The sequence below is a fragment of the Notechis scutatus genome, chromosome Z, assembly GCF_049901735.1.
Source record: "Notechis scutatus isolate UNSWTSFEM ecotype Mainland chromosome Z, rNotScu1.2, whole genome shotgun sequence".
In the NCBI taxonomy this organism is placed as follows: domain Eukaryota; kingdom Metazoa; phylum Chordata; class Lepidosauria; order Squamata; family Elapidae; genus Notechis; species Notechis scutatus.
Genome location: NC_142025.1, coordinates 88,776,491 through 88,803,991, shown reverse-complemented (window position 1 = coordinate 88,803,991; position 27,501 = coordinate 88,776,491). Strand labels below are relative to the sequence as shown.

At 38.0% G+C, this 27,501-nt stretch overlaps 1 protein-coding gene across 1 annotated transcript; it reads right to left on the bottom strand.

Moving 5' to 3' along the window:
* Window positions 1–496: 496 nt before the first annotated feature.
* On the bottom strand, window positions 497–27,263 carry MAP3K14 (mitogen-activated protein kinase kinase kinase 14). Its single transcript, XM_026682806.2, has 15 exons — window positions 26,992–27,263; window positions 25,840–25,909; window positions 22,379–22,592; window positions 20,282–20,884; window positions 18,069–18,206; window positions 14,610–14,739; window positions 13,352–13,483; window positions 12,861–12,965; window positions 10,901–11,064; window positions 8,295–8,445; window positions 7,479–7,808; window positions 6,067–6,173; window positions 2,777–2,921; window positions 1,770–1,870; window positions 497–799 (listed from the first exon to the last, which is right to left on the bottom strand). The coding sequence occupies exons 1-15, from the start codon at window positions 27,245–27,247 to the stop codon at window positions 635–637; spliced, it is 2,811 nt and encodes a 936-aa protein (XP_026538591.1). The 5' UTR covers window positions 27,248–27,263; the 3' UTR covers window positions 497–634.
* Between the last annotated feature and the right edge of the window lie 238 nt (window positions 27,264–27,501).

Sequence of the window (27,501 nt, the reverse complement as noted above, 5' to 3'; positions counted from 1 at the left end):
CTATAATATAGTTAATGTATCTAAACAACAAAATTCATTAAATAGGTAGATAGGTTACAATCTTGTGAGGCCACAGTACCAGCTATCCAGGGCTATATGTGACCCATGGGCTGTGAATTGAACATGCCTGCTGTAAATTGTACAGAAAGAAAATGAAATAATGTATAGTAAAGGAGTTTCTGTATGAGTGACGAAGTTACTGCTTCTGCAGAGATATATTGGTTATGTACTCATTACACACTAGCTATTAAATCTGGAGGTCATACATTCCTCCAAGGAATTCAAAAGCAGTATTCAGTGCTCAGACTGAAAAAAGCCACGTTAAAAGATGATGCAAATCTAAGCACTATTGGGATAGTCCTTGATAGTGGGATTAAGGAAGGATTTATCTGCCTAAACCACAGCAATTTATGTTTCAAGCTACTGAGGTTGATTTTGTTAAATGCAGCCCAACCATTCAACTCTGAATAGAAGTTTATCCCACAACATCTTCCATAGGCACTGGATGTGACAAAGAAGCAGATAAGGAACCTGTAATCACCTTTAGCAACCAGCTGTCACCAACGAATTCCTGCACTCATTTTTCTGCAGAGTCACATTTGATTCAATATAAGATGTGAGGAGGAAAAAGACGTTAAAGCCGCTTCTCTAACTGACCATATTTGATCCTCCACTTCCAGCCAGAACTGCAATCAGGAGCCAAAGTGCACTGAAGTTCAATGCCTGAATCAGGGACCATCATATCACAATGGACAGGATCACCTTCTTTTGTGAAGAAGCTGAATGCAGGGGCTGGTATCTAAGAATACAAAATAAAATTAAAAAAAAACAGGTAAACGAAACCCATTCTACTATAGGTATGTACTGGCAATCCTAATTAATGCCTGTATAAATCTTCAAATCACCTGTAAACCAACCAGATCCTGTTTTGTGACCCCTAGACCAGGGGTCCCCAACCACCGGGCCGCGGACCGGTACCGGTCCGTGGAACATTTCCTACCAGGCCGCCGGTTTGCTGGGCGCCGCCATCTTGTTTGACGAGAAAGTGCTTCCGGGTGAGCTTTTCCGGTTGGAAAGCGGCATTTGGGTCCTGAAGGAATCCTTGCGCCTTAGTTTCATCGAAGGGGGGGGGCTTTGAACAAAACTAAGGCGTGAGGATTCTTTCAGCACCCAAGGCAAGGCGAGCGAGCGACCGTCCCGAAGCCATCCCGAGGCGAAGCCCATCGACAAAGGTACAAAGGAGGAGTTGAAGGTGGTGGGGAGAAGCGGGGGATGGCTGGCTGGCGGTCGCTCGGCTCGCCTTGCCTTGTCATGCGTGCTGATGCCGGTACCGGGACGCAGATCATTTTGTGATGCCGGTACCGGGCCGCGGCACAAAAAAGGTTTGGGGCCACTGCCCTAGACTATTACAAATCTTGGCCCAGGATGGATTTAAGGATGAAATAAATCAGGTACTATGTTTAAATATAGTAGTAAATGATAAAATAGAAAAAATATGAATAAATTGGCATTTTAAATCAGAGGCATCCTGCCCCTCCCCAAACTAGACTTAATTTCCCCAATTGGGGCAGAGCTATGGCATCCCAAATCCTCAGATTGGACTGGAAACTAGTCCCATTCACTTCAACATTTTCTAAGAGTAAAAATTATTACTGTGCGCCTTCTGCCATGGAAAAGTTACTCACCTTGCAAAATTTAGATTTCCTTCACCAAAAGCTTTATTTTTAATACATAGCTAAAAAAGACTGGTTCTTCAGTGCAACACCTACCTGGCTGCTAATTCCAGTGGCAACATCTCCCACCTTAGTTCCACGGAATTCTCTGATGTGGAGGCTTTCCCCACTAAGCAAGCAGATCTCAATTTTCACCCCTGGGAGAAAATAAAAGAGAGAGAGATAGAAAAAAAACACCTTTTTGTTCCAATTTTATTGCAAAGAGATCAATAGCTCTCAATCTTCCTTCTATCCATCCCTGGACTAAATTCCTTTCATCACAACATATGATGCTTCTCAGCCCAGAGAATATTTGTGGTTGAGATTCCAACACTGGTGGCTTTCAAATCACAACATGATAGCTGAGAAATCCTGGAACTTGAAGCCCAAATGTGAAGTTAAGTAAGATTGAGAAATATGGATTTAGACTATGGTTCTCCAATCTTTTGGCTTCTTTGAGCTGTACTTGCTGAAGATGAATTTTTAAGCCACACATAAAATATATAATAGAGTTAAAGTATATAAATAAAAAATTTCCTTTATTTTTTATTATCTTGTGGGCTGCATTACTAGCTGTCCAGGGCTGCATGCAGATCATGGGTTGGGCACACCTAATTCACACCTGGTCCAAACCCTGGTCAGTGTAAATGAAAGCATCAGGATCTAAAGGAGTCCAAAAGTCACAAATATATTTTGAGCATCCAGCATTTCATTAACTTTTGTTGTTGCCATTTTTTAAGTTCAGCTGAACATACAGATTTTACAATCATTTTGAAAATAATGTAACATACACTTAACCAGATTAATCTTTGAAAGCTCATGGCACACTTAAGTTGTCTTTCAAACAGCCAAAGTCTTCACCATTTAACTTTATCAAATAAACATTTTCCAGAAACATAGGTTAGATTGTTACTAGAAAAATCTAGTAAGTAATGGGGAAGAATAATAATCTTCCAGGCTGCTATCCTGTTGTTCTAGCTCATAAATCCATAATTCAAGTAGTAATTAATCTTGATTTTCTTAAAAAAGTAATTTGTGGCTATTATCCTATAACCATGTCTTACCGTTCACATAAGTGGGCATATCTGTATTTCTGCTACGATTCAGCCAGCTGTCCCAGCTGGTGCTCTGGCCATCTGCTTGGCTGTTCCAGGAATGTACCCCTGAACTCATGGTGTCCTTTAGACTGTAGGACATTTTCAATGAGCCCTAAAGAATCAAAAAAGAGGAGCAACTGCATTTTTGGAGAGGCTTGGCTGCCAGATGTATCTTTTTGTTACATTATTTTTTGCATTCCTTTCTTCACTCTGTATCCCCTCCCCTTCCCCCCCGCAGCTCCAAACACACATAAATTTCTCAAGAAATGCTAGAGAGTGGAAATCTGTACATGGCCTTGCATTTGACACTTAGTATATGAAGAAAAAAAAGTAAATGTGAATACTTTCAAGCATGAGAAATAAGGGATGCATTTTGCATGCTAACTTTGCTAAAGAAAAACTATATGTGAGAGAAACAGAGACAAGCAGAGAGAAGAAGACAATTTTATTTCAATATGCATGTGTGTTTTGGAATGGTTATGGCTAATGGAATGTCTAAATAACTGTTCATGAAGTTGATCGTTTGTCCAAGTGCCATGACTCAGTACTGAAACTTTCTAAATGGGAAAGATGCACCAGCCAACACAACTGCATAGGCAGAGGAGAAGGGGGACATACAGAGAATAGCTAGCTGGTTTGTAAGATGCTGGGGTAACAGCTCAAAGATTCAGGGATGATGTGATACGAAAGAAAAATGTGAACATTCCCTAGGAATACCTGTAGCCTTTTATTATGTAGGATAATATTTATTATATTTAGTTATATTTAGATTCCACTGATTATGGCAGATCTTTACATTTTGGCTGAGAATGAGTAACTGGCCAAAATCAATCCAGTTGATTCCACAGTTGAATGAGGGTTTGAACCTGATCTCCCTGTTCCAGTCCAACAAAATAAACATTACACAGTACTGCAATTACATGCAATTAAACTGCAGGAAAGCACAAAGCCCTGGGGATGATCTGAAGTGAGTGGGAAAGAGACTGGAAATAAATGCTGCGCCATAGAGGTAGTCCTTGATTTATGATTATTCATTTGGTGCTCATTTGAAGTTACAACGCTACTGAAAAAAAATTGACTTATGACTGTTACCTGAAGTTATGGCCATTGCAGCATCCCATGGTCATGTGATCAGAGTTTGGATTCTTGGCAGCCTGCCCACACTTCCAACCACAGGGGTAACTTCAACTTCCCCCTCCTGCTTATCTCTTGCCCATCTATCCTTTTTGGCCACCTTGCACAGCAGCACTCCGTGGCAGAAGCATCAAAGCAGGGGCTGAAGTAGAGGCCCAGGGCCTTCAGCTAGCCAGCTACTATTATCCTCTAGGCTTTTATTGCAGTCACAGGGCTGCAGCTGCCACTGAGAAATGCTCCCTCAAGCCACAAATCTCAGCTAGCTACCTCAAGACCACAGCACAAAGCACTAATGGCTTTCACTGACCTCCATCCTCCAGGCCCTGCCGCACTCAGCTGACCTTTGCCATCTTCCTCCCGCTATTCACAAGGCATGCCCTGCCTAACCTCTTACAAAGCAGTTGATGGCTACACCTGGCATTCTTCCCAAGGTCACTTGTAACATTCTCCAAATAGTGTGCCATTCTCAAAGATCTGGCGAAGACCTTAGAAAAAGCTTTCTGAAGGCTTTCTGAAACATTGGGAGAACAGGAAGCCCTATTTGAAGAGTGGAACACACAATTTGGAGAATGGAGCAAGCAACCTTGGAAAGAAGGTCTGGCATGGTCAGCAGTTGTCTTGTGAAGGTCCAAGGCAGCCACACCTCAGCAGCAGCAGGAGGATGAAATCAGTGATGGTCAGTAGGATGGTGAAATGCAGGGTAGCGAGGGTGGCTGGGCTTAAGTATACTATACCATACTATTGAGTTACAGTTTTCCACCTCCCTGAGACAGCTGCTTTGTGCTGTGTTGCTACTGAGCAGGTTCTTACACACCAGATGCATGGCATGCCAAGAAAACCCTGAGCTGCACTGTATTATTTCTCTCTCTTCCTTCCTGTCACACTGTATTCTAGCATCCCCACCAACTTGTGTGCGGTCTGCTTCAGGCCTCCCAGGGCCTACCTAACGTCCCTGCACTGCCCCCATTGTCATGCCATAGCACCTAACCTTTATATATTGTTGTTTCAGATCTACGCACATGGTTCATTTTATTGGAAGATAGGTGGGTTTAGCTGCATGTCGAGCTGCACACAGACTAACGTGCAGTCAGGACAGAACACCCATGCTGTTTAGCTGCGCTTACAGTTAAAAGCATAAAAACCACATAAAAATACATCAGTAAATTGGGCGCCAAGCAAAAAAGCAAAGATGAAATAAGTTAAAAATTAAAAAGGGGAGGGAGAACATTCAAAGCAATAACCATCTCCAGGTTTACATGCCACTCTTGATTCCACACGGATTGGCATAGCAAGGTCTTCATACCCTTTAAAAAAGACCTGGAGGGTGGAGGCTTGGCACCTCTTGATAAGGAGAAAATTCCGGAGGGCTGAGGCAATGGCAGAGAAGGCTCCTTTCCTGGACCCTAATAGGTGAAATTCATACTCTTTCTGTCTGACTGATGTTATCGGGGCGGGTGTCTGTGTATTTATTTGGGATTCTCTCCACTTCCTGCTTAATTAGGGAGCCTTGGGTGGTGCAGTGGTTAGAGTGCAGTACTGCAAGCTACTCCTACTGCAATTTGACAGATTGAATCCCACCAAACTCAAGGTTGACTCAGCCTTCCATCCTTCTGAGGTGGGTAAAATGAGGACCCAGATTGTTGGGGGCAATAGGCTGACTCTGTAAACCGCTTAGAGAGGGCTGGAAAGCACTATAAAGCAGTATATAGCTATTGCTATTAATCACACACACACACACACCGTATCTGGAATTATAATGGCCACCAGGACTGTGGCTATAAATCAAGGAATACTTGGCTCTGACCCAGAAGATTGGATCAGCAACTTATATTAAGTCAGTCACTCATTTTATTATTTATTTTTTCTATTATTGGGTGGAGGAAACAAATATGCTTTACTCAATAGAATCTAGATTGGGGTTCTAATAAAAAAACAGTTTTCCTTCATAGCATAGACAGGACACAAACCTGAAGCAGGAATACACAGTGAAAGATACGAATGTACAAGGCATTCAAATATGCTCAAATTCTTCTGAATAAGAATTCTGTACAATCCTTCTTGGAATATTCTGGACAATCAGTTACAATTCCAAAACAGCAACTGTCCATCCTCATGTACATTACCTTTTCACTAGCATCTGATGTGAGGAAGCTATCCAAGCTGAAGCAAGACAACATTTGTTCCTGTTCTTCCAGTGAAAAGGGTTGAGAGAGGCTGTTCAGAATCAGATCTATGGAAAGAATGGATTAAAATGAAGACACTGGAGACTGTCTGTCCACTGTCGGCATCCAGGATTACCCTAAACTGACGATAATTTCTGGATTCATTATTAAAACAGACAAGAACTCCATCATCTCATCATTAACATTTCAAAATATAATGATTATAGTTTTGATTTGCTTCCAGTGATACATTAAATGGATCTGCTCTTTTTCTAAATGTGTATTGTACTTATACTAATTCATGCTTGCCAGCTATTATATTTGGTTTTTAAAATATTGGCATGTATTTTTTATTCTTACTATTTCAATATTTCCTTCTCTAAAACATGGCTTCCTTTCTTCAAAAGTTCAACCCAGTTAAAGCCTAACTATTTATTTTGTCTTTTGTGTTTCCAAAATAATCTGCCAATAAAGGATTTTTAATTTTTTAATTTAGTTTATTTGTAAACAGAATATTTGTAACTCTGAAAAAAATTGAACAATAGATATAGCATGTTGCCCACTGGCATATCCTGGGGTAAAATCTGGTTCTTCTGAATCCTGCTAGAACAAATGGTTACAGATGCTATGAGATAACTAAGAACTTTACCTGCTTCAAAATGATTTGGAAGAAGGGATTTGGAATTCATGCAAGCATGAGCACAGCACCTTTCAACTATTTATTAAAGGAGCCACATTGAAACTTGACAATAAAAGACATGTTTTAATAAAAAGTAAAATATAAAATATAAAAATATAAAATATATAAAAAATAAAAATGCATACCATCAGAAGCCCCTTGCTACTTTCACACTCCAACATGCTCCATTCCCTTCATGGATGCCTGGCTTTTTGCAGGTTCTTTTTATTCTGCTACCATCATTACCCTTTCCTTCTTTTAAACTCACAAGTATTATATGACTGACTTCTTCAATTAAATTAATAACAAGCAGGTAGAAATGCTATTTACAGTATAGAGTACCATTCAGAAAAATCTTCTATGATGTGGACAGCTGTACAAAAAGCTTGGGGGGGAAAGAGGTCAGGTAACTAGATGGCAAACAAAGAAGCAGCTTTAAATAATAAGAGAGCAAGTCTGGTCTGCTGATTAAAGCATCAGGCTAGAAAATAGGAGATTGTGAGTTCTAGTCCCTGTTTAGCCATGAAAGCTGGCTTCGGCTGGTCACTGTCTCTCTTTCCTTCCTCCTCCTATTTTGGGAAAATAGGAGGAGGAAGAAATATTGGATATATTTGCTGCCTTGAGTTATTTATAAAAACAATAAAGGAAAGGCATGAATGAATAACTCAATCAATCAATCCTGATCCATGATTACCAAACTCCATCTGCTGAAGGTCGTGGTCAATGCTGGGAGTCCTCCATTCTGTCATGTTGTATTTCCTAGTACTCGCTGGAGCCAGAAAGGAGGGTAGAAGGGAGTCAGATGGTGGCAGTAATTCCTTGCACATGTCTGGGTGAATTAACTGCGTTCTCTCAGTCAGATCCTCACATGGCAATGGAGGTCTAGGGCTTCTGGACAACACCTTTTGGCTATCCGGCAGTTCAGGTATGGATAACAATAGTTCTGTGAGAATAGCTTTCTCTGTGGACTGCAAACATCTAGGTTCTCTGTATTCACCATTCCAGGAACTCTTCAGTCCTCCCACTACAAACCAAAAGCACACATAGGAAAATCTAGGATAAAAACACCTTGGGAGCACTGGGATCCCTGTTCAACCACCAGCATGCATTTAACACAAGGTAAGATGCTTCCAAAGTTTCAGATGATATATCTAGATATTCTTAGTTCTTCTAAGTTTCCTGTAGCAATCCATTATGAAGAGGGAACATATACATTCTAAAATACATATATTTATAAAATGATGACTACTCTGACATAGTTTTCAGTTTCTATAGCAGAATAATGTTTTATTATATTTTCAAACCAAACCAAACCAGAAGGCCGTAAATAGTACATCGCTTCTGTCTTATTGTCAAAAGACATAGCATATCAGAAATCAGAAGTGAGTTTGACTATTCATTTCAGTCATGTATCACTAAGCTCAGAAAGACTCCTGGAGCCTACAACAATAAAAGCATACTGCTTTCTAAAATACTACCAAAGTTGTTCAGACAGACAAAGCAATCTCACTTTGCTTGAGTGCTGTGCAGGTTTTCTTCCTTAGCTCTGCTGCAGAAGCTCGTTTTGTAGGCTCTTTCTCTAGGCCAGAGGTAATGACCTGAACAGTGGATGGGTGACAGGAGGGAGGAATTTCTCTCAGAGGGGGTAGTTCTTTGGCTATCTGCAATGGAGAGACGCGGGAAAATGGATACTGATCAAAAGCAATCGGAAAGCTACAGGCCTGCACATAGCAACTATTTAACATACAGTGACAACTACTACTGTATATATATGAAATAGAAATCAATTTCTCACTTTTTTGAAAACAAGGCATAGATAATATGTGACAGACAACTGCAATACAGGCAAAACCCCTCAATATTCTAGTACAAAAAATACTAATGTGCATAGAAATTCTACCAAGCACATGCTATAAACTGACAAGTTGCCTTAAAGGCAATACTCAAAAGGACAAAATATTGAGAGGCTTGCAAATAGGGCCAGTGCTACCCAAATATAATTTGATGTCTGAGATGGACAGAAATTTTGTTTCCTCCCTGGACATTTGCCCAGCTCTTAACTCCAAGCTACTATATTTCATCAGACTGAACTAAGACAAAAATTAGAATTCTTTTAGGCCCCAGAGAAAAGACAGAATAATTATATTCTTTGAAAAGTTTAAAGGTTTTACACTACATTTCAATTGTTTAGAACATAGAATAGAGTTGGAAGGGATCTCGGAAGTCTTCTAGTCCAACTTTTTGCTTGAGCAGGAGACCCTATACCATTTTAGATAAATAATTGTACAGTCTCTTTTTGAAAGCTTCCAGTGATGGAGCATCCACAACTTCTGAAGGCAAGTTGTTCCATTAATTGATTGCTCTCAGCATTAGGAAATTTCTCCTTAATTCTAGGTTGCTTATCTCCTTGGTTAGTTTCCATCCTTGTTTCTTGTCTGACCCCTTTGGTGCTTTGGAAAACAGTTTGAGCCCCCCTTGCCTTTGTAGGAGCCCCTCAAATATTGGAACAGTGCTATGTGTCCCCTAGTACTCCTTTTCACTAAACTAGACATATCTAATTCCTGTAACCATTCTTCATGTTTTAGCTTCCAGTTCCGTAATCATTAAAATAAAGTTCTTTTGCATTTAGAATAGCCAACTGTAACCTAAATAGTGTTTTATGCACCAAAATGTATATAAGCAGTAGATACAACTTGCATCTAGCATCCACACTAAACTTCTCAAATAGAGGTCTTTGTATAGGGGCTAATTCCTGAAGCTACTCTATACTAAAGATTCAAAGAAAACCATCTTACTTTGCATTTTCTTCATCATACCCCTTCAGCTTCTGAATGATCATTTCTATATTCATTGAATACTGTGTTATGTTTCAGAACTTAATAAGCTTACTTCATGTTTTGCTTTATCTTCCATTATATATGCAAACTGATTTACAAAAGATCTCATTGTTTTAATTAAAATTCAACTTCAGAATTGCAGTCTAAATGTCATCATCACCCATCCTTTCTTGCAGCTTCTGTGTAGACTTAAATTGGCGCATACTCATTTTCTAACAAATACCTTATTTATTTAAGAGAAAAATGACCCTGAATTTAAAATGTTTCCCTTAGAATAAGGCATCCCATATACCATTTTCTCTCACAAGCTCCTCACAAAGAACTATATACAAAAAATATAAAAATTAAATACAAAAATGAAAGGAAAAATAGAAAACAAGAAGAGAAACAGATGGAGGTGTGGGAAGGGAAGAGGTAACTAGGCAAAAATAGAAGGAAAGAAAAAAGTCCTATTTAAAAATCACAAAAATGTGTCATGGAACAAATGAGAACATTCAATACACCACAGTAAAATAGCATTAAACTATCATGCTACAAAACTAAGTAACTAACATAGCATAATAGTTTGTCACTCGGCAGGGCTGGTACAATCCATGAACAACCTGCCCCATCCACCTATTCTCAAATATAATATGTATATATGTAATATAAGAGGTGGAACATATATGTAATATAACAGCTGAAACAATTTTGAGGTATTTATAAATTACTGAAGATATTTAGTTGGAACTGCATAAGCCGTAGCCACAATATCATTACAATTCTATATTTCTTAATTGCTTTCTATCAGTGAATCCTTCTGGAATATCAATCTTCCAGAATTATAGACAAAAATGGTTTCAAAATGAATCAGAAACCCCTTTTTATAGACTGTTCATTTTGAACTTATCACTATGATAAGGATCTTACCACTTAACAGATATTGCTGATTTATTTTGCTAAAAGGTACGAGCAAATGGCTTTTATCATCAAACAACTAGTCAGAACTCAGATCGCATATTTCGGTATAAACTGCAAATTCTAGAGATCTGAAAAATTGAAGTAATCCTGAGGTGGGATCTACATCTTCTTGAGAGCAACAGTTAATCTAAAATAAGTGCATTGTGTTGAATGGTAAACTTTTTGGATTTTAAGCTACCCAACAAAAATACATATTTACTAACAAAAGATACATTTCTTAGATTGGTTGAGAACACTAAGTATTTCATGCCACAATTATCTGTTTTGTCTTTCAGATAAATGAACCAACAATTTACCCATTTACTAATGGGTGACTTACTTTGAAGCACAGAGGATGATTATAGTACTTAATCCAAGGATGGTACCCATTCAGTAAGTGCAGCATCATACAGCAACTACTCCAGATGTCTATCTTGAAATCACAGTGCTTTCCCATTATGATTTCAGGAGCCAAGTGGGTCTCAGTGCCCGGGACATAATCCCCTAAAAGTGGAATAGAGGAAACTGGTTCTTTAGGGTCCTGCTGGGCCCTGTTCCACACAAGCCGCCACACTGAGACATTCTTAAACTAATAAAGACTTGCCCAACAGCCCTTCACTGTAGAAGAGCAGATGCCACACACACACACAAAAAGAATGTTATTGGAGTATTACAATTGAGAGGCAAGGCAAGGATTCAGAAATTTTGAGTTCACATTCATGCTGGTTGGAAACACTCTGGAGAGAAGTATCACTTGGGAAATAGGGGTACCCAAAATGTTTTGAATTCACAAAGTTTCAAGTCTGAAAGAGGTATTTTAGAGCCGAACAATCAGCCACCTCATTCTCAAAACAATTCTGGAAAAGTTGGAACAGCCTCTTCCAAACTTGAAATAGAGCATTTGTAACTTGAACAGTTTTACATTCAAAATCTGTTACAAATTTCTCTTGGGAAAGTTATACTGTAATCTCTAGAACTATCTTACAATTGATTGCAATGTATAATAGCTTCAAACAATGGAAGAGCAAAAAATATATGGTGATAAGTACAGGAGAGATATAAGAATATATTGTACTTACAACAGACATTAACTTACAGATAAATAGTTTCACCACAAAAAACATAATACTTATATTGTGGACTGAGAGTAACTGGACTAAAGTCACCCAACTGGCTTTTATGTCTAAGCTGGGTCTAGAATTTCCAGGCTCCTGGTTTCTAGCTTAGTGCCTTAAATAGTAAACCACTGTACTGGCAAATATCAAAAGCTAATACTTTCTGCAATTCTTCTACTAAAAAAAATATACAGATAATTCTCGGCATAATGGAGGCTGTCATTATAGCAGAAGGTTGGGAGAGCGTTAAATGAACCATCTCAGTTAACAAGTCTCCATCCCTGGGGGGACCCAACTCATTTGTTAAATGTTGGTTGTTAAGTGGAATAAGGGGTGCCTCAGGAATGGGAAAAATCCCACTTCTCTCCATCCTCTTAAGACCTCACCCACCTCCACGCTCCACTTCCCATCTTTTGGGATCCACACAGTTCCTTGGATCTCCTCCCCACCCCCTCCCTGTCACTGATTGCTCATTTATCTTTTCAAGATCTCCAGAGTTCAAGAGGTTGAGTTAGGGAAGGATGACAGCTCATCCATTGCTGGGTCATGTGGCATAATTCCACAAGCAGCATCTCTTTTTGTGAGATGCTGGTGAAGCTCTTGGTTTTCCTTTCCTTGTTAGCCTTAATCTTCCTTCCCAGGGTATTAGCATGTGTTGCTAAACTTTTTGGGGGGTGGGGGAAGAATTCCAGGTCTTTCAAGATAAAATCCTTTTTGCTTTTCCTTCCTCAATAAACTTAGCCTTCGTTCCCAAGGCATGAGCACTATCAAAGCAAAGAGGATTTTATCTCCTAGGAAACTTATAAATAAGTTTATATTACCTAGGATTTTTGACATAATTTTATTTTTTTCTCCATTTTGAGGCAATTTTCTTTTTTGGTAAAGTACCCACAGTAGCTCAATCTGCATAATATATACAGTTGTTGGGTACAGATAATGGGCAGAAGATAGTTGGCATATGTTATCATATAACATTTTTTAAAAAAATAGATAATGCCCTAAAATTATGCCTAAAATATTGAGTCAGGGATAAAGATATATCTTCATATCTGATGCTAGAAGATAGTGAGACAGACACCTCTTAGTTATTTATTTTAAGGACTGAGTTGCATATTTTGAACATAAAGGAAAAAGCAGTCCAATGCTTGTACATCAACAGTCTCTTCAGAACCTGCCATAGGTTACCTGTCATTAAATAGTTCTTTATGCCATCTGGATGAAGTTGAACTGCATGACCAAAATCACAGAGAGCAACATGGCTTCTGTCACCAGATAAAAGGATATTGTCAGCTGCCAAAAGAAAAATTGCAAGGTTTTTAGGCCATCAATATCTATATATAATATTGTCACAAGACCACCTAGTTCTTCTCCTTAGGTGCTCCCCTGACATTTTGACTATTACTGGGGACCAGAAGTGCATATTTACATGATTAAATGTTCCTCCATAGAAATTATAATATGAGATAAATTAACATCTCAGGCAGAAGAGACCCTCTCCCTCATACTTAGTTTTCTATGTGAAAGGAGGCTGCCAGAACATTTACATAATCTTCTATTGAAGTCAAAGAGAAGTTGACTAATTAACATCTCCTCCTATTTTCTGAAACTGCAGCAATTAATGTTATTTTGAGCAAATTCTCTGCTACTTGGAATTGGCTGTTTAATGCTGATCTTACCTTTTACATCTCCATGGAGAATGCTGTGGGCGTGAAGATATTCCAAGGCTTCCAGTGTTTGGCTGAGATAATCAAGAGCTCTGTCCTCAGGTAGGTACCCACACTGCTTAACTAGCTGGCCCAGTGATCCACCTAGAAGGAAAAATTCCCATCACTCAGAGATAATTATTCCTGTTATTAGCCAATCGCCAAGAAGTGCATTAGCTTCTTCAGTCTACAGAAAAAATATCATGTGGCTTCATGGTCAAGAAGTCTGCAATTGTGGATCCTATAGTTAAAGGACAACAATGTACAAATGAGATATAGTACCAACAATTTAAAAAGTGTGGGGCCAAATGGGGCTCATGAACTGCAATTTGGATACACTAGCTTTAGAGTTTTTCCGTATGTAATCTAATATATATATATTTACAATGGCTAAGCAGATGGCTATGGGGAAGCAAGGAAGACTATAAAAGGAAGAAGTAAATATTCAGGAGGTTTTTCTTCTTCTGTTCAATCATGTTTGATTCTCAGAGACTACCTGAACAAGTCCCTGCAGTTTTCTTGGCAAGGTTTTCAGAAGTGGTTTGTCATTGACTTCCTTCTGGGGCTGGGAGAAAGCCAGCCGGCTTAGAGTCAAAGGCAAAATTAGAATTCACAGTCTCCCGCTGTGAGTTCAACCACTGGACCAACAGGTTCTCACAAATATTTAGCTATCCTCTACTAAAAATAGAAAATACTTATCACAAATTAAAAGAGAAATTAACAATAAAGTTGGGAAACAGTTGTGATCCTTGGTTTTTAGGAAATAAAATTAAATAAAGCATAAATTGACAGCTAGAGAAAACTAGGCAAGATCAGGTCAGGAAAGAAATTCTGCTTCTCTGCTAAAAAATTTATAGCATTTTATATTCATAGGACCATTAAACCCAGAGTATTAAAATTTCATTATATCTTAACATGATGAACAAGTAAGGTTCAAATATTAAAAAAGAAAAGAAAAAAGGAAGCAAGTCTAAGATTGGAGGAAGTGGAGGGTCAGAAATAGGGTTTGAAGAAAAGTATTCCATCAAGTTTCAGTTCCATATCCCATGATCACATCAGGCAACATTTAATGTTTAAATGTTGCAGAAGCAATCCCCCCAAAATTTAAATTGACTAAATTATAATTCTGCTTCACTTCTCGGCACTCAATTTATTTTTGCCCCTGTAATAATCTGCGATTCCTATTGTTCATGATATTGCTAATATCTTTTCTCTGTTCTTGATCACCTACCTTCCATCAGTTTCATGAAGATAGTGACCCACTGGCCTTCTTTCACTGCTCCATATAGAGGGAGGACTTTGGCATGTGTCACTCCAACACATGTTGACAACTCTTCTGCACGAAAGTGTTCAACTTGTATCTAGAAAGAGAAGTATGAGGTAGAAAGGTTTAAACAATATCGGCTTTAAATAGAAAAATAATGGCTTTCATATACAATCAGAATAAACCAAGACTACCTAGTCCAATATCTTGTTTCTTCAAATGAATTAAGTGTGAGTTGAATGGGGAAAGGGCAAGGGAAGTTCAGGGCACATCTGAGAAAGGAGAAGATGAGCATGTTGGGGTATTTGGATTTATTATCTATAAGGAAATTGAGAGGCAAACAGAATGCTTGATAGCCTATACCAACCTTAATTAAAAACGATCATTATTCTCAGCTGCTTAAATGAAGAAGAGATGAGAATGAGAGTCAGAAAAAATTGAAATGGAAGAGACAGATCCTAACAAAATTTTATAAAGAAAATTATGGTAACAAATAAAGCTAAAAGCTAAAAATGGATTAAAAAACAAGATGAGTAAGCAATGAACCAAGAAAACATTCAGGCTCATGATAATTCTAAAGTAACTGAGAAAAAGAACTGTAATCTATTGAGAGAGAAAAAGACTTTGAAAAATGGGAAGTTGAGGAAGAAATTGAATTTCACAAACTCATTGAGATTCCTGAGTCATAAGTATCTACCAAACCCAGTGGGATAAGTTAATTATTGAAACAGGAGCTTGGTTCATACACATTGTTAAAGCAAATTTATTTTTGCTATTGTTTAGTGTGGCAAAGCAATCATGGTTTGTCTATCAAATTTCTCACTTAATTTCCCTCTCTCTTCTAGAATCTGAATATCTCAAATATTTTAGTAAATATTTTAGCAATAATAAAGCAATAATAAAACTTTACTTCCCCATGTTATCAGATAACATTCCACACAAATTGTTTGCACAAACAAGAATCATGAATCTTCTCTGTTATCTTCCACAACTGTTGACACAAACTAAACAAGCTTACTTCTCTTCCTAGACTAACCCTTTGCTGATTTTTTTCCCTTCCACTTAGTTGTAGAAAAAAGCAGTGTACTTAGAAGTGACTACTACAATGCCAACCATTTCTCTCTGGGTATTCCCATCCTCTAGAACTAGTGTTGTAACAGTACTTAAATATTGCTAGTTGCACTACTTAGATGCTCTTCCCATCTGCTTATTCCCAATGCTTGACAGTACTGTTGAGAAAAGCCCCAATCCAAATGAAAAAACAAAGAAATAACCAGCCCAGGGACTTTATCAAGTTTAGTACATGTATTGCTCAGCTCATATAGCACATAATACCCGAATTCATAGCATTTTATCAAACAAATAGTAAGTAGCAATTAGAAATAGCAAATCAACTACAGTAGTAAAATGACTGAGGATAGTTATCAGTCTCTTATAGTATGTTCGTCCCAAGCTAATTTACTGTCCTGATTTGCAGTAGAGAACGCTGTGCCACCACTAGTACTGAAACCAAACTGATAGACTAGGAAAAGGGGCAATCTTATCCATCATCTGAGTCAACAAGATATATTTTATTGGTGTCAAGATTGAACCCCTTTGCTCTTTTTGAATCTTATCTTTATTCAACTTGCCAAGGGTGGAATGGAGTGTTAAGAATTTGCACACAGACCGTGAGAACTTGGAAACCATCAAAGTCATGACTGCAGGTGCTTGAGAAGGTGGACTGTTCCCATAACAAAAAGCCATCTCATAATTGGACAATGTGATCACCCAGTGGTGGGGAGAAAAGGAAGATATTGTTTAGCTAGGCAAGCATTTGTATGGAAAAAACAGAGCTGGTTTTGATTCTTCAGTACCAAAATGATGTTTCACTTTTGGAAATTCAAAGCTTCCAAGAGTGTTTACTTGTTTTGGGCACGTTAGTCGGACAGTTGACATTTCATCCCACTGACGCTGCATTTTCAACATTGAAGTTACAGAAAGGAGCATAACAAAAAACACAAAGAGGTCTTGATAAAAGCAGAGGTCTTGATAAAGAAATTGATATAAAAATATGACTAGTGCCAAAAAAAAAAAAAAAAAATAAGGAGCAAGGGATTGGGGTGGGGGAAGAGAGCAAACAAGAGCAGTTTAAATTGAAAAGTGTTTATTTTTAATTGCTTTGACCTCACATATCTGTGGCCTGCTGAATAGATAAGACAAACAAGCAAGAACAAACCAATATTGTACTTTGATATAGTATATGTTCTCATTGAAACAAGCTGAAGACACGTTGTGCTTTCAATTAAAAAATAAGCTAAATGTATCTTAGTAGTTTTTGTATGAATAAAGCTAAATATTCTTTTTCCAGCTTGTTTTTTTCAACCCAGACATTAAAATACAGCCTGCCCCTAGTTACAGACAATAGAAAAGCTAAAATGAGAGCTGATTTTATATATAGTCTGGTAAAACAAAAAGTCTATAAAAGAGAATAACTGCTAAAGAGAAGGAAAATACTAGTCATTAACATGCTAGTGGCTGGTAATTGTTGGATCAGAGAATGAAACAAAGAATGGAAATTCAGAGCATAGAGGAAAAAAAGGAATTACAAATAACAAGCCTCAGGATTTCTGCACACAGACACTTCAGATAAAATTTCAGGCATCTGAGCTTCCCAACTTGTTAATTTAGCTCCCCCCTGTGTCTTAAACATAATGCCAGCATTAAACATAAGAATCTAAAAATGCATGATGCATTAAAAGGAGAAGTCAGGATAGCTGCTGAAGATTCTACCAAAGCACACTGTGTCACAAAAAGTAGTAGATACCTACAAATCACCTCTAGCTAGTAGCTTAAAGCTACAGCTGTCTAATAAAACTGCAAAGAAGTTGTGACTTATGCTCTTACACTATACTTCATACTAAAATATAGAGATTGGTGGTATTTTTAAGACTAATACTTTAATTACATCATGAGCAGCTGTGGCTGGAGCCCATTTCATTGGATGGGGAGTAACCCATGACTACATCTATATTGTAAAGGAAGTAAGCAAGACAAATTGCCGGGATTCAGTGATCAGATTAAAGAAACTTATACTATTATTAATATCTGATCCGTTATAAATTCTACAAATGATTTCTGCCATGCAAGAAAGCAGCTAAGATCGCCTCCGCAGGACACTAATTTGGCTGCTATACAAGAGTGATCCTTCCCTGGCAGCCCATTACACCCACAGCCAGCTGGAGATTCCACTGTTTGGTGTCACCATGGCGACGACTTCTGGCTTGACCTTGAGGATATGACAAACAAGTTTCAGCAAAGCATCACTGCTGTGACTGCTCCAGCCTTTAGCAGTTCCACTGAAAAGGGAAGCAACTTTCATTTCCTCTTTTTGATGCTGCTTTCCCTCCCTTGGAGGCAACAGATTTGCATAATGTACCACTATACCTTTTTGGCTGCACACTGAAAGCCCGTCTGCTTGTCCTCCATTTTATACACTTCTCCAAAAGAGCCCGTGCCGAGCAAACCTTGAGATTTAGTCCAGTGAACCTCTTCTCGGTACTCATAATCGACTGCTTTGAGTTTCTGCAGATTAGCAACCAGGAAACAAAAAAAGGAAAAGAGGCCTTGAAAAGAGGATGAATGAATTGATTGTGCCAAAATTATTGTCAAGAACAGGAGAAAAAAAACATTTCGGCGCTTGCCTTTTAAAGCCAAATTATCCTACCATTAGTTCACATTTATTGATTCTTCTCTATCCTTGAGTCCTAGAAATTTACTTTGAACAGAATTCCTTGTTTAATTTTTTTTGGAAGACTAGCCCTCCCCAATTCAGTATGTGCTCTCTTTCTCTCTAACTGCAACTCGCATAATAACTATTCTAGTTTAAATGCCCAGAATCTGCAGTGAGAAAGTTGGATAGCTTCTGCAGTAATGAATTTATGTAATGCTTTCCAACATTACTGAAACTAGTGATCATTTCCTTTTCTGTTGGCAATAAATTTCATGAAAAAAATAACAAATTCTATATTATGATATACTTCTTCCTGCCTGTCCAGAATCTAGAACCAGTCTATCTACCCAAATGTCCAGCTTTATTATTGGGAGTCAAATATTAAGCCATAGTTTGTTGAATAAAAATGCTCTAGTTCTCACATAAATCTTAAAAACAGCATCTGCAATTCAATAACAAAAATCAAATGAAGCTATTATGTCATGTTGTGTGAATCACCAATGACTGTACACATATAGACTGAGTGAAAGTACACATATAGACTGGGTGAAACCAGGCTCAATAGCAGTAACTGTGAGAGGGATCTTGGAGTCCCAGTGGACAACCAGATAAATATGAGCCAGCAGTGTGCAGCAGCAGCCAAAAAAGCTAATGCAATCCTAAATTGTATTAACAGAGGGATACAATCAAGAACAAGGGAAGTACTAATACCACTCTGTAAAGCCTTAGTAAGACCACACCTAGAGTGCTGCGTCCAGTTTTGGTCACCACATTATAAAAAAGATATTGAAACTCTAGAAAGAGTACAGAGAAGAGCAACCAGGATGATTAGGGGACTGGAGGCTAAAACATACAATGAACGGTTGCAGGAACGGCTTGGCTAGTCTAGTAAAGAGAAGGACCAGGGGAGACATGATAGCGGTCTTCCAATATTTGAGGGGCTGCCACAGAGGGGAAAGGGTCAAGCTATTTTCTAAAGCGCCTGTAGGCCAGACAAGGAATAATGGATGGAAACTGAACAAGGAGAGATTTAACCTGGAAATAAGGAGAAACTTTCTGACAGTGAGAACAATCAACCAATGGAACAGCTTGCCCTCAGAAGTTGTGGGAGTGCCATCACTTGAGACCATCTCTTCTTGGAGATTGGACTGTCATTTGTCAGAAATGGTGTAAGGTCTCCCGCTTGGGCAGGGGGTTGGACTGGATGACCTATAAGGTCCCTTCCAACTCTGATTATCTGTTATCTGTCTGCATCTACTGAGTAAGCCACAATAGCATGGATTTATATATGCTAAATGATAAACTATGAGTTTATAAAGAACTGCAATTTTGTTCACACATCATACTATGGTAAATGAAAACCAAACACATTAAGGTTTGTCATAAAGTGAACTCAGCAATTTCTTCTGGTAATATTCAAACATGAAAAAGGAGGATGGGATGGATAAAATGTTTCTATTTCAAAAGAGGACCCTACTTCTTCCCTTATGAATTCTTTCATTGAAAATAACTCATTAAATGTACTTTCACTCTAAGATCATAATAGTCATTCCTTGGTTATACCAGTACAAGACTTAAGAATAGAGAATTGAATCTGTGCCCATTGTTTGTTAAAAGCTAATTTACTTTAGAAAGCTAGCCCATTGGAGAGGAAAACTGCAGTCTCATCTTCTTTCTGGGGCAGATTTTTAGTAGTTTCCCCATTTAAGGAAATATAGAAAGATACAATTTCCCCTGCCCCATGCAGGTTCAAATATTTTAATTCAAATGTCCTCTGTCATGTAATGCTTTTATGTTTTGTCTTTGACCAAGCTGTTGATAGGAATATGGTTCCAGGTGATGATCTCTATCTTTACTTTGTATAATACAGCATGACCTATCAAAAAGTATGCAGTTGGTATCCTGTTAACAGTTTTCAAAAGCTCACCTCTGTAAGCAACACTCCTTCATTTTCATTAATTTCCTGTAGGCACACTTTTGAACATGATCCATCTTTCCAAGTCTTGGCCAAACAAGCTAGGTTTTTTGGTTCTCCAAGAATAACATTTCCCTTCAATGCATCTACTAGAAATTCATCCATAGAAAAAGTATCTGAAGTGTTTTTTGCAGACTGATGACATTTGGAAAAGCTATGTGCCAGATTCAAGTCTGAAAGGTAACATTCATCATTCACATTTGAAAGATCATCAAAAAGATAAGTCTTCAGAGGGCCAGGTTTCAAAGCAGGAAGCAAATAGCTCCGGCCATACAAATAAGGAGGAAATTTGTTTGAAGGACAGGGACGCACAATCTCCAATTGAGAGCCCAAATTGTCCTGTGTATAGGATTTCCAAACATGACTCAAGCACTGAGCAGGGCTGATCAACTTGTGTAATTCTAGCTTTGCTTGGCTCTTTATCATATGCAACTTGCTCGTAGATAAAACTTGACTTGGTTTCTCAAAGGAACTGAAATCAGAACCGAAATCCTTACATAGTTCTGAATGCCATGAAGTGATATTGAAGAGGGTGCCCAAATGAGAGTCATCTTCCTGGAAGAAAAATGAACTAGTTAGCTACCCAGCTAATCAATAGGATTGCACTCTAAACCCCACCAATAATTAGGAAAGCTATTTTCTCATTGTCAGATTCCAATTAGTTAAAAGCTAAGTAACTAAAAGCTGGGAACCATGGACATGAATTTCTAACATTTTAGAGGAATGATTTTACATGAAATTTATCTATAAATAAATTTGAGCCAATAACCTATACATAACCCTGGACTCATAATTATTCCTTTAATAATAGTTCGATGTTACAATGAGTTTGGAAAAAAGTAACTTATAACTTGTATTTTCACTTATGACAGTTGTATCAACTGATCACAGTTTGGGCTCTTGGCTCTTTACCACCACTTGCAGTGTTCTGCAGTGACATGATTGTTAGTATTTTTATCGATTTCTAGCAAAAATACCCACTGGGGAAAGCTGGATTAACTTAATGACCATGTGATTCACTTAATGACTACTGTAAAAATGATAATAAACTCACATCTGAGTCAATTTATGACTGCAACAATATACAATGGAAATTCCAGTCCCATGTCAAGGACTACCTGTATTTAGAATTATGAATATGTAATCCACTCTATTTTTGAATATTATTATTACAGAGAGTTCCACAATTTCTACCTGGCTTTTATAAGTATAAGCTCTGTTTGACCAACACTAGAACAGTTTTTTGTAAGGCACCCTTCCTGCATTAGGTTTCGTCAATTCTGTATCACTATCAAAAAGCAACCAAGAGACATCTTTGAAACTAAATCTGAGGAAAAGAAGGATGGTGGAAAATTGCTGGTTTGGGCCTAATTTGCTAAGTTGCTGTCATCATGTGATAGCCAAACATATTTGCTTATTGGACAAGTTTTGGAATTATCTTCAGAACTTAAGAGGCAAGGTAGTTGCTTATCAGATGTAGTAATGGGTATACAATATGCTTCATGACAAGCAAATTTGTGTATTTAACAACTTATTGAATTAGGGGAAAGATTTGAGTGCTTTTGAAATAGAAGAGTGGGATAAAAGTATCATAAATAAAAAAAAATTATGTATTTATCCACTCTAGTGTGCTGGATCTCAATTTCAGTATTGTTTTGGATTTATGGAAGTTAAAGTCCTAAATGTTTCAGACATGATAAATTACAAAAAAGTGGTCTAAGATCACACTGCTAAGCTATCATTAGTGATCTCTGTCCTCTTTTCTATTTTCATCATATATGTCATCTAATGTGGATTGTAATTTTAAAAATTTCCCCCCAAAAATTGTTCAGAATCTCCTTGTTTTATAACACATTTTGCAACAGGACAGATTTCATAAAGCTGAAAAATGATATCTGAGCTGTTGCTCATTTGTACATTGTTAATTCAACTACAATCACATATATGCCTCTGAGAAAGAAAATAGGCACTGCTGTGGTTAAGTTCCACTGTGTCCATCATAAAAGCTATATTCAAGCATGATTTGAGGCAGTGTAGAATATGCCCTACCTGCACAGGTATGGGTACACAGCTCTCCTGCTCCGGAGTCCTTGGCTTTTGAATTAGGGAGGCTGCTCTTTTTGGTGTTTTAAGGGAGGACTTTCTCTTTCGCTGCTTCTTCCGGGATTTGCCACGATGTAAGGCCTTCCAGGAACCTGGAGCCATTTTTCCTTCGGTTGCATGAGCCACATTATTGGGGATTTGATCAAGGCTGCAAGACCGGCTGACAGAAAGTAGTATTACAGATATATTTTAGCTTAACTCGCAAAAACCATAGCCATTTAGCAGATCTGAAAGCTACACACTAAGATCTTGAGAACATTTGGAATAATCATAAGTTCTCAAACTAAAGAATGAATACATTTGTGAAAAATCCTTTTTAATCTTATATCCTTCATCTTCAATTTCCAATAAAATATACCTATAAGTGTGTGAATGTGTATGTATATGTGTGTATGTACGTGCACGCACACACGCACACACGCACACAGAGTAGTATATCTTTTAATGTGACAACTCTGAAGAAATGACACTTGGCTACAATGTAAAGTAGTGAGTATACAGCTTGTATAACAGTGTAAATGTGCTGCTCCCTCAAAATAATGCAACACGCAGCCATTAATGTCTAAATCCCTGGCAACAAAAGTGAGTACACCCCTAAGTGTACTAAGCCATCACTCTGCTAAACAAATAATTCCCTCAACACTGTTCAACTATTTACAAAGTGTACACTATTATTACTGTTAATCTTCTCACCACTCCTTATCACCCATCCCCTCCCACTTGACTGTTTCCTAGTATGATTTGATTGTTGATTGTACCCTATGACTATCATTAAGTGTTGTACGTTATGATTCTTGATTCTTAACAAATGTATCTTTTCTTTTATGTATACTGAGAGTATTTACACGAAGACAAATTCCTTGTGTGTCCAATCACATTTGGCCAATAAAGTATTCTATTCTATTCTATTCTATTCTATTCTATTCTATTCTATTCTATTCTATTCTATTCTATTCTATTCTATTCTAAAAGTGATAATGTCCAAATTGGGCCCAAAATGTCAATATTTCGTGTGGCTGCCATTATTTTCCAGCACTGCCTTAACACTCTTGGGCATACAGTTCTCCAGACCTTCACAGGCTGCCACTGGAAAGCTCTTCCATTTCTCCATGATGACATCATGGAGCTGGTGGATGTTAGAGACCTTGCACACTTCCACTTTCCGTTTCAGGATGCCCGACAGATGCTCAATAGGGTTCAGGTCTGGAGACATGCTTGGCCAGTCTATCAGCAAGGCAGTGGTCATTTTGGAGGTGTGTTTGGGGTCGTTATCATGTTGGAATAGTGCCCTGCGGTCCACTCTCTGAAGGGAGGGGATCATGCTCTGCTTCTGTATGTCACAGTATATATTGGCATTCATGATTCCCCCAATGAACTGTAGCTCCCCAGTGTGGCAGCACTCATGCAGCCCCAGACCATGACATTCCCATCACCATGCTTGACTGTAGGCAAGACACACTTGTCTTTGTACTCCTCACCTGGTTGCTGCCACCCACGCTTGACATCATCTAAACCAGATAAGTTTATCTTGGTCTCAGCAGACCACAGGACATGGTTCCAGAAATCCACGTCCTTAGTCTGATAGTCTGCAGCAAACCATTTGCAAGCTTTCTTCTGCAACATCTTTAGAAGAGGCTTCCTTCTGGGACGACAGCCCTGCAGACCAATTTGATGCAGCGTATGGTCTGACCCCCACACACACACCTTCAACCTCTGCAGCAATGCTGGCAGCACTCATATGTCTATTTCCCAAAGCCAACTAATGGATATGACACTGAGCATGGGCACTCAACTTCTTTGGTTGACCATGGTGAGGCCTGCTCTGAGTGGAATTTGTCCTGTTAAACCGCTGTATGGTCTTGGCCATTGTGTTGCAACTCAGTTTCAGGGTTTTGGCAATCTTCTTATAGCCTAGGCCATCCTTATGTAGAGCAACAATTCATTTTTTAGATCCTCAGAGAGTTCATTGCCATGAGGTGCCATGTTGAACTTCCAGTGACCAGTATGAGAGAGTGAGAGCGATAACACCAAATTTAACACACCTGCTCCCCCTTCACACCTGAGACCTTGTAACACTAACAAGTCACATGACACCAGGGAGGGAAAACAGCTACTTGGGCTAAATTTGGACATTATCAATTAGGGTGTAGTCACTTTTGTTGCCAGCACATAGCTGTGTGTTGCGTTAGTTTGAAGGGAGAGCATATTTACACTGTTATACAAGCTGTATAGTCACTACTTTACATTTTAGCCAAGTGTCATTTCTTCAGTGTTGTCACATGAAAAGATATACTTAAATATTTACAAAATGTGAGGGGGTGTACTCACTTCTGTGAGATACTCTGTCTCTGTTTGTGTGTGTGTAATTTTTAAATCATACATTGAAGCACTGTAGGCAGACATTTTATCAGATGTTTCCTTGTCAACAATATTTTAATATGAGTGTCAAAAGTGAGGCAAAGTATTTAGCTTTATGAGAACGAAAGCAATGCCACGTCATGCCAGGCACAGGATTTATTTACTCATAGCAATGCCGAAACATTCATTATATGAACTTTACTGGTTAGACTTCCTGAATGATTGATATTTTGGGACGGTGAGGGCAAGAGGCAAACTTAGACATAACAGAAAAGAAAATGACTGAATAACAAGAAACAGAATATATGGGGTGGGGAGCCGTCCTTCAAATATTTTATTCTGTCACAAACAAAATATTTTATTGTTTCAAAATACAAAACCCAAGAAGGAGTCATGCAATGGCTCCCTTTCATACATAATATTATTTCCTCATCTTTTCCTTCTTTTAAAATATTCATCCTAAGCTTTTATAATCACAGAATAATTTACTTGACTGTTGCTTATAAAATTTATAGCCTTGGCACTCCACTTTTGCTGAAAATCTGCAAGACCACTCTTGTAGTTATCTCATAGGAACTGAGACCTTACATAAATCATGCTACATCTGCAATGGTATACAATGTGTCTTACCAGAAATATATACTTGCCAAGTCCTGACAATATCAAAAGAACAATTTAAAAGATAACATTTTAAATAAAATTTTCTGTTACGTAATGCAGAAAGTTCTGAAGTATGAAACTTGGTAATTCTAGCACAATGGTTTGGATACCAGTCTATGATAAAAAGGTGGAATTAAGTGGAATACAATGGCTTCTAATGACTGGGGTGCATGAATCAAAGCAGACAAGATGGCAATCATCAAAATATGGTTGAAGAGCCTCGCTCTTGACTATTTTGATGCTCCTCCGGGCCCCCAATGTGGATATGGATGTGGAATACTCTTTCCAATATGAAGGTACAAAGGATCCCCCTCTTTTTATGCAAGTGAATTGGGGGTAAGGACCAGGGGAGGGCATTGTGGTTTTGCACTTTATGAAAGAGAACTTACCTATATCGTTTTGTGTGAACAATAAAAGGCCTCTCTGAATAAGTGGGACTGAACTCCTGGCTTATCTCACCTGAAGAAAGTTTTTTTTAAAAAAAGTTCAAATATGCCATAATGAAGCAAAGAAATACCAAAATCACATACATTTACAGAATTCAGTTTCACTAAAGTGTGAAGATAATTACTGTTATTGTGTTCAATTTATATCCATATTTCTTATCAAAGTATAGCAGTATTATGGAGAGAGTAAAAATATCAAGAAAACATAAAGGAAGATTGAAAATATATTTCAGAAGATTGAGAAGGGAAGGGAGTCAAATATTACATTAAAATAGTCAATCTAGAATCTAAAGAATAGCACAATTTGTTTCAAATATCCAGCGGAAATCTGGGCTTATCTATACATGTAATATCACAGTCATGGAGGAAATCTATTTGGTTTCTAGGAGTCAAAAACAAATTGATGGTAAATATCAATCAATTCAGACTACTTCTGAATTTAAGAGTACTGATCAATTGAGCATAGGAGAACACACGAATCTTTTAGACATGCTCAAATTATATTAAAATCTCAGTTTATCAGATCTTAGTATAGTGAACTTCAGATGCAAAATCTGTTCAGCATTTTAACATGTAATGCCATGTTATGCATGCATTGAATTTCATTTGACATTAGTTGTTACATAACAACAATTTATGTTTGCATATAATGGTTTAACACATGTATACATTCCCTTTCAACATTTCATGAATATTCAAATATAGCAGATCCTCCTGTCCCCAGCAGTCTGTTAAGTCAAGGGTTTATTGTAATTTTTACTCTAAGTATTTACTCTATGTCACTTACACTTTCAAAGTTAGAGGTTTCTATCAGAATTAAGACAGGATAACAGAGAGAGATGGAAATGCCAGGAGAAATGGAAAAGAAAAGTGAATTAAAAGCAGTTAATATTCAGGAAGCACTTCTTCCTTAATCATCATGGCATCATGGTATCCAACTGAATGTCCTTATTAAGACTGAAAATCTATTAGAAGGCTACCAATATCTTTCCAGAACAGAAAGTTATACTTCCATATACATTCTCGTTCTCATTCTCTCCCTCCATCCCTCCCTCCCCCACCACACACACACTTCACCTCTTCTCCCTTACTTACATTCTGCCTGGGCAATGATGGAGATGGAAGCCAAGCTCCCTTGTCCGCTGTCTTCCTTGGCAGTTCCTTTAGCAATCACATCATTCAGGATCTTCCATGATTCATGGAACATCTTTTTATCTGGATCCTCTACTTTGCAAACACTGCTTTTCTTTTCACTCACTACTTCTTCGGGCCCTTTGCCCATTAGGAGTTCCTTTGGAGATCCAGTAGCTGGATTTGTATGATCCTGGCAAGCTATTTCAATTACTGCCATCTCTTATTTTTGGTATGTCACTAAAAGACAAAGGCCAGGAAAAAAACAAACATTTAGATTGCAATTTTTAAGCATTTGTTCTGGTAGAGTTTGTGGGTATTGATGTCTACTCTTTCGATACTGGACAATGAAAGGTGTTTTTTCTTGAAGAACACATGTTATCTTGTAGCAGAAAACAAAACACAATATCTAAGTGGCTACTTAGAAATTCCAAAACATCTTTTTGCAACACCCCCCCAAAATTTTTTCCTTTA